At 38.5% G+C, this 19,486-nt stretch overlaps 1 protein-coding gene across 2 annotated transcripts; it reads right to left on the bottom strand.

Moving 5' to 3' along the window:
• Positions 1-17: 17 nt before the first annotated feature.
• atat1 (alpha tubulin acetyltransferase 1) lies at positions 18-16,891 on the bottom strand. Of its 2 annotated transcripts, XM_041809263.1 has the most exons (12): positions 16,488-16,891; positions 14,863-14,923; positions 13,594-13,685; positions 13,349-13,406; positions 13,130-13,243; positions 11,874-11,975; positions 11,131-11,176; positions 7,435-7,509; positions 6,893-7,082; positions 4,927-4,988; positions 4,448-4,508; positions 18-2,245 (listed from the first exon to the last, which is right to left on the bottom strand). In XM_041809263.1, the coding sequence occupies exons 1-12, from the start codon at positions 16,577-16,579 to the stop codon at positions 1,927-1,929; spliced, it is 1,272 nt and encodes a 423-aa protein (XP_041665197.1). In that variant the 5' UTR covers positions 16,580-16,891; the 3' UTR covers positions 18-1,926. The 2 variants fall into 2 exon arrangements, with proteins under 2 accessions (XP_041665197.1, XP_041665198.1); XM_041809264.1 differs by lacking the exons at positions 18-2,245; positions 4,448-4,508; positions 4,927-4,988 and adding an exon at positions 5,768-6,268.
• Between the last annotated feature and the right edge of the window lie 2,595 nt (positions 16,892-19,486).

Raw genomic sequence — 19,486 nt, forward strand, 5'->3', positions numbered from 1 at the left:
CAGAAAAACACCCACAATCACAGCAGGATTAATCTTTTATTCACTCATTAGTTTCACAGCTTGTCTTAGTTAAAAATCAGACACTATCAGGTTTGGCAACAGATTAAAAATAATTCCACCTCAGATAGTTTAATAATCAATAGTATCAAAAACAAGAGTGCAAATATAAAACTGCAGCTTTTCAGTTGTTTTAACTACCAGAGAGAGAACAATATTTGAATTGTGCAAAAACATTGGCAAGTTTGGGAAAAGTGGGTGGATCTAGTAGCTACACAACATTTTTGGCCAATGTAGACAGTGCATGGTTCCTTAGCCTGCAGTTTGGCAACTAAAGACAATAAAATATAATGTGGTGTGTCTGTGATGCATTCATAAAAAAATTTGATTTATATTAGGATCATAGCAAAGTTTATCATCCTGCTATCATGACAACTATAAATTATATTGCACAGTTTGATTTCCAGAGTTTATGTGTAGTGTTGTTGATCTACAATACTCCATGTGTCACTCCATTTGTGGCTGTGGAGGTTAAAGTGAGACGTGCAGAGCAGCATGCTGAAAATCATCAGACCCAGCAGTAAAAGGCTGTCCATGGCTGAATCTTTGCAGCTGATTGGTCGATGATCAGGTGTCCAAGGAAAGGCTCAATTTAAGTAGAGTACCGTGATGTAAGAGCAAGAACATATCTTTGTGGTAAGACACAGTTTAACATGTCACAGTGAGGTTTAGCTCATAAGTTTGAATCATGGATTAAATAAAGTTTAACTTCAATCATCGCCTCTCTCACATCCTGTTTACATCAACATCTGTTTTGGTCATTCAGAGACAAATGGACATTAGTACTTCTATACTCTGCGTTAACAATATGTCTTATTCAGTCAACAGCCCAAACATATGATATTATGTTTCTATATATCATATAAGACTATATTTCATATCATATTTCTGTGTATTATACTTCTATATTCTGTTATTCATATATTTCTGTGGTTCTTCTACATTCTGTGTGCAGTAAGGCTGCTGCTGATAAGAATGATTGGGGATCAATTAGCCACAAGCTAAGAGGCTAGTGATGCCTCTTTAACAGCTTTTCTCCCTCACGTTGTCATAAACATGCTTTAAAGCATTGGTTCCCAACCTGGGATCCGGGACCCCCTTGGGGTTGCGTGAGAGATTTCAGGGGAGACACCAGTCTCTGTCTGCATTGAGGCTGCCAAAATTAGATTCACTCTTACTAACAAAAATTGTGATAACACATCTATGAAGAGCTCATGCAAGTTAAGATAATGATAAGAAAATCTTTGTGTGAGGCTATTTTATATAGATTTGAATAATGAAAAATTTCAAATTTGATGTTGATTTTTGATATCCATGAATCACCTTTTGTTTGTGGGGTCCTGGGGGTCCTCCGCTCCTCTACGATACAAGGGGGGCTCATAGGAAAAAAGGTTGGGAACCACTGATTTACAGGACATGCTGACACAAGCTGGTTCTAAGAGCTGACTCTTTTGTGTGAGCGAGTTTCCTTTTTTCAATTTTTGTTGTTTTAAAGACAAGAAATAATCCAAACTAGTACCAAATGAAGAGCTGTTTAGGAGCTGAAAGACCAGCTCTCTTTACTGTATACCATATAAATTTGATTATAAATAATAAAATCTCTAAGAGCCACAATTCCCATTACTCTGAGCAAGGCTGGACAGACATAAATAAAGCCATGCTTTTTCTTAACTAGCAGAACACAGCACATCACATCAGCCGACTCTTTAATGTGTACCAGTATATGCTGATCTACACAACCAGTCCAGATGAAGACATCCCAGACCACTTCTGTATCACACTGAGCTTTCAGGTATCAAACTGTTGGTATCTGAATGACCAAATCAGATGTTAATGTGAGGTGTAAACGGAGTCTCTCTCTCTTTGTGGTCACCATGGTCGAGTACTCCTCAGCTGTTGTTTCTGTTTGACCCACTGAGCACTGAAAATGTTTTCTCCTACAGTCCACGAACCGCTGTCTCTGCTGTCTGCTGATGGATGTCTCTGATTGGACAACGGTAAGCCTTCTGATCCTTTTCCTTGTCCTGCTGTACGCCAATGTCTGTCCTTCATGCCTCCCTTGTCCTGGGCAGACAGAACCAGTGGTGCTTCCGTGTCGTCCTCTTGATTAGATGGAGCCGGTGGAATCTCCTCACCGTCCTCCGTGTTGGGCGCAGAATGGTGAAGAGGAGGAGAGGGGAGACGTGGCCTGATGAAGGAAAAAAAAAGAGTCACTGTGATGAAAAATGGCAAAGAAAGATTATAGAACACATCAAACAAAACACAGTCAGTTATATTTACGTTGTTTTATTCTTAAAGTACATCTACCTTATAACAGAGACGCTACAATTTCAAAAATCAGGACTGATGCCGACACAATGTTGGCCAATAGCAATGCAGAGGGGTTTTTCATCACTGTTTTTGGTGCAACACGCCCACCATACAGACAGTTTCTCTTATGTAGGACTGTGAAAACAGACCAGACTTTGTGTAACAGGCCACATCTTCAGCCTAATGACAAATCTCTTCTCTAAATCAGCAGTTAGGTGTGCTACATGCAAGCATTCAACTGATACAAAATGGCCAATGAATATCTCCTACTGACATAGATCCATGGTCACATTATCTGCCAATCAGCCAATGGCTGATGTCTGTCAAAAGGGCTGATATAAGCCAAAACTAATAAACTGATGCATCTTTGCATTCCCTACTTTATCAAATTTAAATGATATCCTATTCTGTCATATTTTAAAGTAGATCTGATTAGGGGGGACAGTAAGGGTTTCGTAAAATGAGGTTGATTAAAGACTTGTGTCTTCTTTATAATCATGCATCTTCATTTCACCATTTAAGCCATCTTTTGTTGAAATGCAACCATTAAATTCACTAGTGGTGTTAGTACAGACAGAATGTAGATGTTTGGTGCGTTAAAGTGGGATCAGCCAATCAGAGATGTCACTGTGAAACTCTAAGATTGTAGGTAATGTAGAACTGTTGCCCATGAACTTTTTTTTTTCTTTAAACAAGGTTATTCTATGAGAAAGAGTGTCTTCACTATAACCATATATCATGGTTTCTCAGGTAGTTTATGGCCTACCTTACCCTGACATGCCAGATTGATGTATTTCACACATCCATCTGGAAAACCTCAGATATACAGGGTTTGGGAAAGGGCAGAGCCTTTGAAAAAAAAACTTGGAGGGTGACTGGATGAACGTTCTGTCTGTCACATCTTTACAGGCCAATCAGAGCAACAAAACACGTGACGTCATAGCCGTTACTGAGGTGCGTATGCGCAGCTACCGAGGAATAAACTCCATATAGGACTACATAACGCGAACCATGGCGACTGCAGACATGTCAGTACAGGACATTTGTCATTTTTGCAAACAACTCAGTGCTGTTCTTTGTTCTTCTTTTAACAAAGAAATGTCATCAAGTTCTGATAAAACTGGTGCTTCAGCAGCATTCACGCTAATGTCTTCCGCCATAATTGCACCGAGCTTTGCAAGATGGATTTGCCAGTGAGAAACATGGAAATGGGCGAATTCATCTGCTTTGCAAGGTTAGGCCTTTCTTGAACGGTTATAACATCATGGCCACTACTCAAATCAAAAAGCAGCATAGACTCAACGATGTTGTGGCTGATAAGGGACAGTAGGAGGAGGGAATGGGTGCATCTTATCCCACACATACACCCAGCCTTTAGGACATCATATAGACTTCTAACATCATAGAGACATTTTTCTAAATAGGTTCTTTTCTTACATCACACAAGAGTGAAGAACTACTGATGATGGGCAAGATTTGATGTATAAGAAAATGCTACCAAACAGCCGTTAACCACTATGCCAACCATTTAAAGTGTGAAAATAATTTTTTTTTATGCTGCGTTTGAGTCCTGAGGAAAATATTCAGGCAAAACAAGTTTAAAAACAAGAATTAAAAAAGGCAAGTAACAAAAAATCCTCTGTCTGAAGCCTGGCAGAGCGGTGTCAAACAATGCTTGTGTATGGTCTGTTTTCAAATCCATCTCTTTAAAAAGAGATCCAGATCATTTGGCTAAGCTCATTAGAGCTGGTTGTTTGGCTCCAAAATGGCTCTTCCTTTTTTAACAGCTTGCCTTTTTAAATGTGGATAAAATGGAAACAAATGATGGAGGAAAGGAAATTGGCAGTCAAACTGAAGCTAGCTACAGTGGCTCATATTAAAAAGCTGTGTCATAGAACAGGCTCGTTCAAGAGTGGCACATAACTCAGCTGCTTACCCCACGTGCTCTATTTGGTTGATAGTATATCACCATTTCAATTAAAAGCATGTTTGTGATAGATGAGGAATTTTCTATATGTTGAAGGGGCTCAACTTGCCTCTTAGCTCAGTACTAAAATAGAATTAGCCAGGGTAGTCCTACCTGGCTCCAGGTGTGTCTGTGGGTCCAGGTATATGAGGCTGATCCTCCACAGCTATCACACCTGAGGGCAAGCAAAGAGCTCATTCAGGAGGAGAGAGAGAATACCCTACTATACAGTAAAATTAAAACCAAAGATTCACACAACCACACCCTTTAAGAGCTCTTACAGCCTGGATCAGACCATCTGATGGTGTTTCCTGGGATTCAGTTTGTCAAATCACCATTAACTAGGTTTAGGACATACAGCATGTCACATGTTTCAACAGCCAATCAGAGCCCAGAGAGGACGTCAGCTGGCTCTGCTGATTCTCTGTTAAAATGTTTCATTTGAATCATGTGTTGAGTAAATAATCAAATAAATCAATAAACAGGGCATTTTACAACCTTTAAGTGAAAAAAACAACATCGTGACCAGCAGGATACAACAATGGTGACCTTTTTCTACTGATCAATAATGATGGACAATAAATTCTGCTTACCTGAAGTGCTGATGCCCAGGTGTCGACTGTACAGACTGCGTTTCGCCACTAGACCCTGATCACTGCAAGAGAGGATCGGGGAGGATGGAGGAGTATGGAGGAAATTGGGGGACGATGGGGGAAGGAAGAGGATGAAGAGGATGAAGAGGATGGAGAGGACGGAGGGAGATGGAAGCGGTTGGAGGAGAATAGAGAAGGAGGGAGGAGGATGGAAGAAATGGGGGATGATGGAGAAAGGAAGAGGATGAGGAGGATGGAAGTGGATAAGGAGGATGGGGGAGAATGGAGAGGATGCAGAAGATGGAGGAGGATAGAGGAGGAGGATGAGGAAGAGGGGAGGATGGACGAAAAATGGGGGAGGATGGAAACAGAGGAATAATAAAAGAAAGAGAACAAAAGGAAAAACATAAAAATTATAAAAATCGTTAAAAAAAACAAACTGAAAAGAATAACTAAGGATAAAAACACCAACATGGCCAACAAAGTATATCAAATAGTGAAAATGAATAAATAAAATAAAAAATAAATAAAAGATAATGAACTGATAGATGGAACACAACATGGATAAAACTCTCTGTTTGGTTCAGATTAGGGCTGTCAAACCTTTAAATATTCTCTAAAAAATGTAGAAAAGAGCTTCATGGAGTCAATAGAGAGAAAGTCTACACTTGCCTTTTTCAACAACTTTTTCAAATGATGCTAAAAAACATCTTAAAAAAACATTTAACATGTTAAATACAACTGGGCCTTTGATAGCAGAAAGCTTTACAGAGATAATTCTTTAATATGGTTATACATGAATAAATATTGAGGAGTGCATGTACAAAACGACTGAGTGACATCCAATGATCCAGAATAATGTGACAGAATTTACACTGTTGAGGAGGCCATCTTTGGCTGCTTTCTCCAAGTCCATGATGAGGTTGACTCTTAAGGAGAGATTTTCTACTTTGAAATTTGAACTCTCTTAAGGAAAGGGTATTTTACTTCCTAGTTAGATAAAACTTTAGCTAAATTACGTTTTTTTTAAATGGACATGAATCCATGCAATTTGAAAAATGTAATTCATTAATTCTAGACCATAATCTCTTTAACACATTAATGCTGACAACCCTTGTATATTTAAATAACTTCAAATAAACACAAACTCCCAGTGTTATTCTAGTGGAACATGTTTAATGGTTTCTACAAAATCATCAGACAGCCGTCAGGTTTCTGTGAAGCAGATTAAAACAGAGTCTGATAATCAAGCAGCAGATCATCTAACGGGGAGAAGAGCGGGGTTTAACAAGACGAGATTGACGCTGGTCAATGGAAACCCAACTCTGATCTGTTAAGGGAACTTTGATTTATAACCAAACAGTAAGACAGAACGGGGGGAGGTAACCAAGCACATAGGGGATGAGAGATGAAAATGTTAAAGAGGAGGGATGGAGGACACAGAAACAAATGAGGAGAGAGAGACAGTTAAATATAATGGTTATTTTTATATACACGTCTGTTTAATTTAAGTTTGACCAGTTAGGGGAGGACAGCTTTTCACTACAAATTATTCTGAAGGGACTCTCAGACAGGATGTGGTACTGCATGCCACTCTCAATAAATTCATCATCAGTGTGATGCACAATGCAAGAGTAAATGTAAGGTCCCTGGGGAAGCTGCACAGAGGTTTAAATAAATCAGACGCAGGCTCAACACAGTGATGACACCTTAGCATGCCCAATAGGAGGGAAGATCAGACCAGAGAGCTGCTGTGATTGTGTATTTTTGGAGACCAAAGCAGAAGTCAGCAGAGTTCCAACCATAAAGTCAACCAACAGAAAGTTTCAGGATTTGTCTCCATGGGTTTTTGAATTACTGCTGAGAATGAACTCTGTGGTTATTCTGGGTTTATGGCACATTAACAGCATATACAGATCACCACATCTACACATGTGGAGAGGGGGCAGAGTCATGGCAGCCTCACCTGGTGCGTCTTGCCCTGCAACGTTCGAGGAGCGGGGACTGATGGGCAGACAGCGGGGCGGCTCGAGGAGGAGCCCTGCTGGGGGAAGAGCCCACGCTGAGGGGCGGGGAGTACCGGGAGGATACCGATCGCTGGGGGGAGTGGGGTGAAGCAAAAGGCCATGGAGGAACCCTCTGCTCCTGACGTACCACTGCACAAGGGAGGAAAATATATGAAATATTTAAAAAATATATATAAATCATTATCTATACTAAACAGGAGAACAATACCTGACTTTGAGTTCAATAATAGCATTATTTATTCAATAATATCATTAATACTGAACAAGAGAGAATAATATACTAAAGGCAATATGTGTAATATTAAACAGAATGCAGGAGAATAACCTAATTCTATTTAGTGACTTTAATTTCAAAAACAGATTAACTGCAGAGAGGAATAATGTTCTATATAAAGACATTTCTGTACAGTCAGGTCTACCACAGAGAAGAACACATTTGACTGTTTAGTGACTTTATCTGAACTGTGCCTGAGCATGTTACCTTCTCTCTCCATCAGAGAGTACGGTTTGATCTCTCCTTCCGGCTTTCTGAGGGGAACTTTTCTCAGTTGGGCCGCTGTGGAGGAGGACACATTTACAGAGCAGATAGGAAGCTTAACATGACTACAAAATCAGCAGCATGCTGTTCTTTAAAACTGAAACATTATTTAGAACCAGAATCACTCTACTGGTCAAGAACGCTCACAGGAACAAGGAATGTGACTTCAGTTAGCTCTGCACTCCATGTACAGGAATTAAATATTTATATATATCCCTCTCCCTCTCTCTAAATAAAACTATACAACACAGGAATGACCAATTTTTTAATTGAAATGAATATTTCAGTGCAGAAACTCTAAATAGTCTTTAAGGAGAGAAAGGATGCTGAATAAACATGAAATAGAAGGATAACATCTGTAACAGTGACAGATTATCATCAATCGTACAGTTTAAACAGTTAAACAGTGTAAAGGTTCTTGTGAGCTGACAGATATTTCAGTGTTTCCCAACCATTTTTCCTTGGAGCCCCCCTTCATGTACCTAAGAAAAGTTGAGCCCCCTCAGGACCCAAGAGAGAAGAAAAAGTGAGACATTGCCGTCAAAAATCACCACAGATTTTAATTGTTTCATTGATAAAACCAAAAGATAAAGGCCTATGCATGCCTTTCATATAAAAAAAAATTCATATCAAAAAGTTAATAACTGCTTTATTGTGGTTCTAGTCAATATTTGCAAGTCTAATTTTGGCAGCCTCAAGGCAGACAAAGCCTCGCGCCCCCACTAAGATCTTTGATCTTAGCACTCACCCTACCCCTCCAATCAACAAGAATCAGGACACCCTACCACTAGACAGGAAGGAGCTCAGGCTAAGTGTGAGGGGCTAGTGTTGAACTGGGATTAAGCCTTTCTCTCTGAACACCATGTGGCATCAGTAAAATGAACTGACCTGTTGGATGGTGTTCAAAGAAAGCTGAATAAATGATAGCTTTTCACCCCTGGAATTCACAAACATGCAAGTGACACACCAATGGTCATTTTAATACATATATATATACACATTCAGAGAGTCTAAGGGGGTAGGGTCACAGGCAGGCAGGTGTTCTGCTGTCAGGTGGGGGGGCTGCTGTGGGCGTATAAGGATCTGAGTCTGTGCTCCCCTCCTATCAACACCCTCCTGGATGATCTGATAACAGCAGACAGCCTTAGCGCTGACTGAGAATAGGTCATGATAAGGGTGCCCTCACACCAGAGCACGTTTGACCCCCAGAGTCCAGTCTAGTCCAGTTTAACCAGTGTGGTGTGCTGGTGAGGCAGCAATGAGGCTGGACAAGCTGCATGTAAAGTGTCCATCCCACATGGGTATATAAGATGCCAGAGCTACCATTGTAGTGTTTCAGCAAATCAAGTCATTTCTCCTTTAACATTTCAATGCTTTACCCTGTCTTGGTCCCTTTTGTTCTTATAACTTATGTGCGGCCTGCTTATTTCAGATCACTTAGGATTGAAGTTAATATGAGGAGTAACAGAGTCACAGATGATGTGATCCCAGGTCAGAGAGCTCAATATAGGATATAATTCATGACATGTATCGTACCTGTGCAGGTAGATGAATGAAGGTAATAAGGGTGGAGAAATGAAGATAAAGACATTATAGTATCATACAGTCTTACATGGAGCTAACTGTGGGGGAAATGACCTTATCTATACGGAAATAAAGAGGGAAGATTTACGGAATCATTATTGTTGCGTTACTCAAGAGCACATTTTAATGTTTTGAGAGCATGCCTTTTATTTTGGGCTCAGATTTTTGTTCAAACATTCCATTACAGCCTGCTTTTTTGCTCTAAACGGCCTCCTTGTGTTTAGATTCTCTCCGTTTTTGCTCTAAATGTCTGCTTGTTTAAATTTCCTGTGCTCATTCTCAAACCATTTTCCTCTTAAGCAGGTTGTTTCTGCTTGTCTGTGAGTTTGAAACTTTCTCTGCACTCTGAATGTATTTCTGCTCTTGAATTTTTATAAACCAACCAATTGGAAGCAGGCAGGACCAATCATGTTTTCTCTGCTGTTTAGAGCACAAAAGCAGGTTGTAATAGAAAGTTTGAAGAAAAACCTAAGCCCAAAATCAACAAGTCATACTCTCAAACCGTGAAAATGGGATCTTGCGTTTTGTAACAATGACTCCATAGGGATCAGGGGAGTTTATTGTCTTTATGCTGTATATAATGGGAGGGTTGGGGGGGGGGGTTATAAAATAAAATCGGTTCTTACAAATATCCGTACATGCCCTGATCCGTCAGTGGAGCACAGACGGAGCCTGAGAGGGTGTGAGCATGAAGGTGGAATAAAAACACATCAGTCTGTATTTCTGCACGTTTCCTGAAAGCTTACAGATATGGACCGAACATTGTTATGCCACTCATAATTATTCTGGACTGTGTTAGATGGGAACTGGGAACTTCATGCATCCGGATAGAATTGAACAAATTGTAGTCGTTACTTTTAAGGACGCACAACATTCGATATTTGCTGATATTTAGAGGTGCATTTTAGCCGATAATTTATATGTAATTTAGACCTGTAATTTAATTCATTCAAATACACTTTAAAATTAAAGGGATGAGAATGAACAAAGAAAGAGACTTAAGCTGATAAAGGTCTGCTGGTCCCGACCAGACTGTACAAATGTATTGTTATGTACAACCAAAATAAATAACTGACAAAAGCTGATATTTATAGTCGATATAGGCAAAAATTAACAGCAGATATAAGCCGACATTTAAAGCTGTGCTAGTGCATATTTACAGCTGAAAATAGTTGACATTTACAGTCAATATAGGCCGATATTACAATTGATATAGGTTTATACTTAGAGCCAAAATAGGCCAGATTAATGGCCAATATTTACAGCTGACGTAGGTTGATATTAACAGCCTATATAGAAATCTATTAACAGCCAATAAAGGCTGATATATATAGCTGAGGTAGGCTATTGTTTACAGCCAATATAAGCTGATATTTACCACTGAAATGTCTCCTGATATTGATCTTGTGACAATAATATCATGCATCCCAAGATCCTTTATCACGCCTCTTGTTGGCATAGTAGTGAGCTTGACAGTTGGACAGTCATGCACTGTGGGGTGATTTAGTTCAACCAGTGTGCTCCTGTTTCATACTTAGATATTCTGACCAATCTAGTGAACATTTGAGGAACTGTCACTAAATTATAATATTTTACCATGAATTCAAAACATACTACATACTCAACCTAACGTCACATTTGGAATGATTAGAGAGATAAGATAAGATAGTCCTTTATTAGTCCCACAAGGGGAAATTCCAAAGTCGGCGGGGGTGCACTTTAGAACTTCGTACCATTCTGAAATATGCCGTGTGTAAAGTACCAAAGGTTTGAACATTTTGACACCATCTGTCCATCTATCTAACATCAGCAGAGGGCGGGTCATGAACAAAAACAAGATGATTGTTTGTTCTGGTTTGGCTCTGACGCTGATGGATAAAGAGAGGAATGTAGTGAGTGTAGGATTATAACGCTCCAGTCCCCAAAACAAAAGATTCAGGGTTGATGCAGAAATACCGAGAATACCAGACACAGCCCACGTTCATACCACCACAATGAAGAAACACTGGAACAAGGCATCGAGAAAACAGCCAGAGATAAGAAAGGGAGCGTTACCTGATCTGTTCAGGAAGAAGCCTTCAAACACCACGAAGTTATTCACCTGCACAAACACAGGAAGATGCTACATAAATATCACACTACATCAATATCACACATATTGAAACAACCTTAAGTTATGATGTTAGATTGTTATTGTAATTTTTAAATCTTGCTGATGATTCCCAATGCATTCTGGGAAATTTCCTACAACCTTCAGTTTGGAGTGTTCCTCTGTCAAATCTCTGTTTGAAGAACCGTGCAGCCCTAGACCTTCAGCCCAACCCTCAATTCAACTAGAAACAGCACACCCTACTACTAGAAGGGGTAAGTGGGAGGGACAAGTGTGGATGGGTCTGAACCTATGTCTGTGGCTATTGGCAGTGTGGAGCCATAAAAAAGGAAATAAAAGTGTGTCTTATACACCAGATTTTACAGCAGTTCATCATTTTAATCTGTAATGTATTTCATTCTTAAATGCTTTATCCTTGTCTAATATGAACCTAAAGAGTAGGAGCACTGATTGCCAAGTTTGTTTTTTAAAATCATCTTATCCTCTGCAGAAACAGGCTGAACCCAAAATAACGAGTTATAAACAGCCAACAGAGTCTAGAAATAACCATCAGAAGAGCAATGATCAGATCAAACGGTGACTCTGTCATGCTAAAGCAGCTGTCTCTGCTCCATCTGAGGATTAATATCACTATTATGAATAGTTCAGTGATTATTAAAGATAGTGGGATGAAGATTACACATTTTACCTGAGGAACGCTCTGAGTCAGACAGTAATTTTTCGCCAGGAACGACAGGAGTTTAGGGGAAGGTCGATCATACGCCATCAGGACCGGCTCCAGATTTTTGTGCTGCAAATGAGACAGAAACACATCATCAGGGAGGACGTTAGTGAGCTACAGAAGAGTCAGAGATATAACACACAGGTCATCAGGGAGGTGAGACAAAAATATTACTAAAAGAGACAGTAGGATGTTAATGATCTACAGAGGATACAAAAATGTAATAAACACATCATCAGGAAGGCCTTACTACACCACAGGAGATAAAATCTAACTTATCCAGCAGGAAGGATATAAGCTATAATAAAGACAAAAATATAATTACCACTGTAGGGAGGATGATACTAAGCCACTCGGGCTGTCGCAACACCAAATATGTCATTTTTGACACTATTCCATAGAAAATCAAACATTACTGATACCTGTTTAATACCACAACATCAGGAGCTAGGGCTCGTTTCTGGATCCACTTAAGCCCAAAATCTGGTTCTGTTTGGTCAGTGTGAACACAAACTTGCAGTACTCGGGTACTGTGTACTCGATGCACTTTTGGATATCATCAGAATGTATAGATATAGATCACTGTAGTCAGAGTACAGCTGTAAAGTTAACTCCATATGTCTCCTGTCTCTTCAAAAACAGTTGAATCCCTTCAGCACGGGTCCATTTCATCCTCTGAAATGCATGCTAGAGGGTTATTGTTGTCTCTAAAATAATAAAAACATCCATAGAAGCAGGATGGACTCTGAATGTTAATCCTACTGATGACCATGGTTGTCTCCTCTTCTTTTCTTTACAAACCAACTGCAATACTTCATCTCTGTATCATTATTAGAACAAATATATACCAACAATGTTTCCCTTATGTTGACTGTTCTTTGTCTACTTTTCCAAAAGTTGTCAGATCTGGCCTGCTATTTGGCAAAAATGGAGGGAAAAGGCCCCAACATCCCCAGCTTCACCAACATTTGATCCTCTGCCTTTGAAGATGATGCGATCCATTAAAGTCTTTAATAGAACATCAAAGTCTATGAACATTGCATTATTCAAACCAACTACGTTCAAACCCCAGTTAGAACCTTCTTTTGGTTAAAACATAAAAATTCACTTTGAATGGCAGTATTAGATTGAATTTGGAAGATTATGGAAGGCATTTTTCTTAATTCCAGGGTAGTTGAACCTCAGATAAAACTCCGGGCTTTAGCTACTCTTTAAATGTTTACCTGCAGCATGAAGTCAAAGAGCTCCAAGCCATAGCCGTGTCTCTGCAGGTTCTCTGAGATGTAGAAATCTAACACACAGAGCGGTTCGGCCTCTATGTGCACCCCCTGTCTGTCCTGAGAGGAAATACAGCCAGAGAAGAGTTTGGACAGGTCGAGCTTTAAGACAAAGTTATAGATAAGAAATAAATATAAAACATCTTAGAATAGAAAGAGACTCACCAGCAGGAACAACTTCTTATAGCCCACTTTAAGGAAACCGACTACCACTCCTCGACCACTGGGGGGTTAAAAGTAAGAAACAGAGTTTCTATAGTTTGAACTGAATGATGTAAGCTGATCTGCTGCTGTCAGCTTTAAATGCACAGCATGTTGACAACACAACACTGACTCACTGGAAACTTTCTGCATTTGTGTTTATGTGTCCATGTCTGTGTCTGTGTCAGTTAGTGTGTGTCTGTCTGTACCCATTGCTCTCCCCGTCCTTCAGTAGGTACAGCTGATGTCTCTGACTCTGCAGTTTTGAAGCACTCGTGATTGGAGCGGTGAGCTGCTGAGCCTGAAAACATGAAAACACAACACTGTCATTAACTTGCAGTTCCTCTGCTGGTCACTACAGGCAGTCTCCTGTAGTCCTCAGAGTCCTTGCGCTATTCCATTATCACATAAAAGGGGACATATTATGCAAAAATCAATATTTCAGGCTTTTCTAACAAAAATATGTGCCATTGGCCTTTCCACAATCCCCTCAAATACCAGAAAAATCCATTCCCTTCCACCCTCGCTTTCTCCACCTTTCAGAAAATGTGTGCTAAAACAAGCCATTCTCAGATTTTCCCCTCATGATGTCATGTGGGGAGTAAGCACCTGCCCCCAGGTTTGGTTGGCCCTCCCTGCCTGAAAGAAAGTTCCACCCTTGTTTCTTGATTTTCCTCTCGGCTGCCAGCTGAGCTGCTGGATAGCTCAGTGGGTTACCCTGCTGACTTCTGTCTAGGATATTGGTTGTTCAAATTCTAGTCGGGTCCTTAACTTTGGATAAAAGTGTCTGTAATATTGTAACATCAGGAGTGCCACATCCAATTCCTGAGAGGGGTGTGGTCAGGGGCAGAGTCAGACAATTCATTGATATTTAAAGCCACAGACACAGAAACGGCTCATTCTGAGAAGGGCTGAAAAAGAAGGGGTTTTAGACACTGAAAAAATCCAATACTGGAGTGTTTTTCCAGCAACAAACTTGACAGTCATATTTTGGGGACCTCTGAAAACAATATAAACTTGTCTTAAAAGGGTAAAATATGTCCCCTTTAAAGGCTACAATTATTTTTGTACACAGTAGTATTGTAAAGGTTTGCAAAAAAAGGCCTGCAGAAAGGCCTTTAAGTTTACAATAGTGCCACTATTATACTCTAAAGAGGTACATAAGTTATTTTAAAAGCAGTAATGTAAAAACTCCAGGGTTTGTATTTGTTTCTTTTATTTAATATTTGTACGTTTTTTATTCTCTGCATTTTCACAGATAACCAGTAATGCAGACTGATGATACCATGATTATATTGATTAATTAAATCAATTACATTGATTATATTGTAATCACAATATTGTCCAGTATAATCACAATCACACATTATTGTCAAATCACGAAACACTAATTAAGTGGGTTTATCACAACAGCCTCATGCAAAGATTATAAAAACATCCAAAGTCATTCAGGTAAACACTGATTAACTGGTTCTCACCTTAGCTGAAGCTCTCCCCAGTTCATCAATAACGGTGGCGATGTGAGCTTGAAGATCTGGACTGCAAACACAAACACATGTTGGCTTCTTTTAATACAACTTTTTTTTTTAGATTATTTTGGGGGGAATTTTGCCCTTATTTGATAGGACAGCTGAAGAGAGACATGAAACATGGGGAGAGAATCAGGGAGGAACATGCACCAAACATGCGCCGAGACCAGGAATCCATCCCACGAACAGTGCGTTGAGGACTATAGTCTTTGTATGTGAGCGTCTGCTCTACCCACTCATCCAAACCAGTTCCCTTATTACAACACTTTAAAGTTTGTTATTAATCAACTAATGAGCATATAATACAAAACCAGAAATAGAAGTTCTAAACACACAATACATAAATTTGTACACACATTTTAAGGCTTTGAAAACATATATTAATCATTATCACATAATAGATGTAAAGTTTTTAATGGGTTTTGGCACAGTGTCCTGCACTCAGTACACCTTAAAATCTAAATTGTTTATCAATGAGACGTAATAAAAACAGGCTAAATTAAACTTTTCAGATATTAGGGTTAAGTGCAGCATCCTCTTCTCATTATAAATGAACACTAAAAATTCAGGCTTAGTCTCATTATTTCCAATATGCCAATATTCAAAGGTTCATTTTAGATACTTTAAATAAAATATATATTACCCTTAAAAATATGTTTCAGGCCTAAGACTTAACTCCTTAAAACACACTCTAAAGTTTTGCAACTGATTTACAGATTACCAGCTGATATAAGTGGATATTTAGAGCCAGTACAGGCCAATTTTATCAGAAAATACAGATCAATACTTACAGCTGATACAGGCTGATATTAACAGCTAATATAGGATATTTAAAACCAATACAGGCCGATATTTACAGATTAAAAAGGTCAATACCTACAGCTGATAAAGGCAGATATTTACAGCTGTTATAAGCCAATATTTACAGGCAATATAGGTTAGTATTATTTACAGTGGATTTAGGCAGATATTAAAAACTGATTTAAGTCAGTATTTACAGTTTAAAGAGGCAATATTTCCATATTATAAAGGCAGATTACAGGCCAATTTTATCAGACAATACAGGTTGATACTTACAGCTGAAAAAGGCCAATACCTACAGCTGGTACAGGCAGATATTTACAGCTGTTATAGACCACCATTTACAGCTGATAAAGGAATATATGTACAGCTGATATAGGCCAGTGTTTACAGCTGATAAAGGTAGATAGTCACAGCTGATGTAAGCTGATAGTTTGCAGTTGACATTGGCGATATTTACAACTGATAAAGGCCGATATAGGTCTATCATTACAACTGATCTTAAAAAATATATCATTTTTAAGTATTATCTTCGGTATCTTGTTGACAATATCTTGCATCCCAATACGTTTAGATGTTAACTGTCAATGATTAAATTATTAGTTGTTTAAAAGTACAGTGCTCTGGTAGGTACTCTTGAATGTTAACAAAAAAACATTACTAATGTTAATACATAAACATTCATGACGTAACTGAAAAACGTTTAGTTAACAGTTTTCAAAACCGGGTACGGTGATCCTCTGATCGGAACTCAATTCCGGTACCAAACTCACCGTCCCGCAGATTTCCGACCTGCCACCAGGCTCTGATCCAACACGGAGACTCTTTCAGAGAACAGCTGGTTAATATCAAAGGGAAACTCCATCACACCTGTCCACAGGTGAGCTGAACTCTGCAACAAGAAGCTTGCAAAGCAGACACAGCGGCAGGTGCAAAGCTAGGCTAACTGAGCTAGCTAATACCTCCGATGGTTAGAAAGACAGGTACCGAAGTGAGCTGTTGGGCGCTAAAATAAAACTTAGCATGCTGCTAGCAGCCCACAGACAGTATGACGTCACCATAACATTGATAGGGACCAATAATGATCAATAAGTTAAATATTAAGGCTAAGCAAAGACACTAGGTCACTATTTATTCTGTCACTGTTAGCTTCATTGTGTCTGTGAGCAGGAGTCACTCCCAGGCAACACATACCGTAATAACCAGAAATGACGCAATCGCAGATCTACTACAATACTAAAGAGCTCATGATGCGGTGTTAACCACATGTTTAAAACAACTATTCTTAAAGGTTAAGGGATTACCACATATTAGACAATAATTACATTTTAAGTCAGCGTGAACTGTTACATTTATGTAACTGAAATTGTGCTAGGAGCATTTTAAACTGGTTTTACGGTAAATGAATGAAGGCTGCTTTACTATCTGATGACAAAGCAGTACCATCAGTACCACTGCTGCTGACCATAATACCAATACAAAACTACTACAGTCAATACTACTACCATTGTTATAAGACTAAAGATATAACAAATAATAACTACATTAACCCTAAGTGTACTAATCATAAATATTTAATGTATTTCCTTAGAAATGCCGGGTTGATAGGGCGCTTTAGTAATATGGACAAATAGCATTCTAAGGTCCTTTCCCATTTTGCTTAGAGCAGTCATAACTAGGGAAGAGAAATATTTTTAAGCTTCTCTTTTCTTACAAAGTTACAAGTTACAAAACTACAACAGACTAACCTGATTATTAGCATGCAGAACTTACTCACATTTTACTAACAACATAACTGAAAGTCTCCACACTGTAATATTTGATTCCTTACTCTGATTTTCAGTTTTCCCTCAATCAGAGGACCTATGACATCCAGGGGCCAGTTTTGGTAATGAGGAGGACCCAGACAAAAACAAAAATCTGCATAAATCATGTGCATCAACATCAAAAATCTTTCCCTTGGCTGACTATCCTTTTGTTGGCAACTTTTTTAAAAAAGTGGGTGGAACAGGCGATGAGGGAGTGTTACCTTCCCTCCTCACCAATTCCACCTTCTTTTCCAAAACTTCAAAACTGTGGCCTACTATTTGGCAAAAATGGAAAGAAAAATGATTTATAAAACATTCCATCCTTGCTTTTAAAGATGATGTCCTCAAAGCTTATTCTTATACTAGTACTTAGAAAAATAGAAATAGATGCTCACTATTGGTGACTTTTGACACTAATCAGACATTTGGATTTATTGATGCCATTTTACCACACATTAATCCACCAGTTTAGTGTTACAGTGTTTCTTTAGGTATCTACCTAAACCTAACTGTCATTAGCTTTCTATGAAGGCATTTTAAGGGGCTGGGATCCTGATGTTTGGGCCACAGGAACTTTTTTTTAGATAATTGTTTGATGCTGTTTACTCACTCTTGGCCTCTTATTTACATTCAAAATACATGTCTCAGTCATTGAAAGTAGATGTCTTCCTCATATTTGATGCTCACCTATAATGACCATATGTTGAAACCCCCCGGTGCACAGCCCCTTTCTTTGCCTAATGGTAAAACCGCCTATAGAACCAAACATGTTTTAAAATGCATTAAAGTAAAACTTTAATACAAGTTTATGGTAAAATTAATGAAGGAGGAAGGGTGAGGGTTCTTTATTCCATGTTAAATGGGTACTCCAGTAAACTGGGGTTTAAAAACATCAGGAAAAAAGTCAGGAAATTAATAACTTTTATGTTTTACTTAGTTGTACTTTTTTCAGAGCTGTATGCTTAATAAGTCACCACCAGGGGGAGGCAATGGCACATTTATTTTACTGAAGGAAAGGTGGGGGATATACAAACATGATTGTATTACTGTAAAGTTATGACATTTTATCAAAACCAACTAAATAACAGAAACTAAAACTAAAAAATCATTTGAACTGTAACTAAAATAAAAACAAAGCTATGCTAGAAAAACTAACTAAAACTAGATTCTGTGCTTGCAAAGCCAACTAAAATAAATGAAATTAGAGACAAAATGTCCTTAGTTTTAGTCTCTGACAGCAGCATACTGAATGGCATGTCCTTTATGATTAGTCTCTAGCATGGTGATTTATATTTGGGATGATCTTCTTGATTGTAGAAGTTAGAAATAACCCCTTAAACAATATTATTTAACTTTTCAGAAGTTAGGGACTCCCAGGACACTTAAGGACTTAAGCAGGAGATGCATTCAGTTTGTATGAATAGCAGTTATTTACATAATCTTCAACAATCCTATCTTCTGTAACCTCTATAGTATTGAAGTAAATACAATGGGCCATCCAACCTTTTCCCTGGCCACCCAAGTCTGGGAAGAGTAAAACAGTCTGATCTGATTGGTTATAGGTTATAGGTTATAGGCATAGGTTTCACACTATAGTAATATGAGGTCTTCAATTGCATTCAATTTTGCATGGATAAAATGAAAGAGTAGCTTATTTAAGCAGCTCTTCAAAATGCTTACTTTTTCTGGCCTATTTGGGTCTTAAGTACCTCACATGGAAAGAATTACACTAACACAAAAACTAATAAAAGTAAACTAAAACAAAGCATTTTTGCAATATATAAATTTAGAATAAATAAATAAACTAATAAACCAACAGGAAACAAAAATGAAAACTAAACTGAAATCAAAACCAAAATGTGAAGAAAAGATTGAAATAAAAACTGATGAAAAATTCAAAACTAATATAACTTGGTTGGATCATTAATTTTGTTTATTGATGTCTGATTTTTTTTTATATTACA

Source organism: Cheilinus undulatus, linkage group 16 (assembly GCF_018320785.1).
Source record: "Cheilinus undulatus linkage group 16, ASM1832078v1, whole genome shotgun sequence".
In the NCBI taxonomy this organism is placed as follows: domain Eukaryota; kingdom Metazoa; phylum Chordata; class Actinopteri; order Labriformes; family Labridae; genus Cheilinus; species Cheilinus undulatus.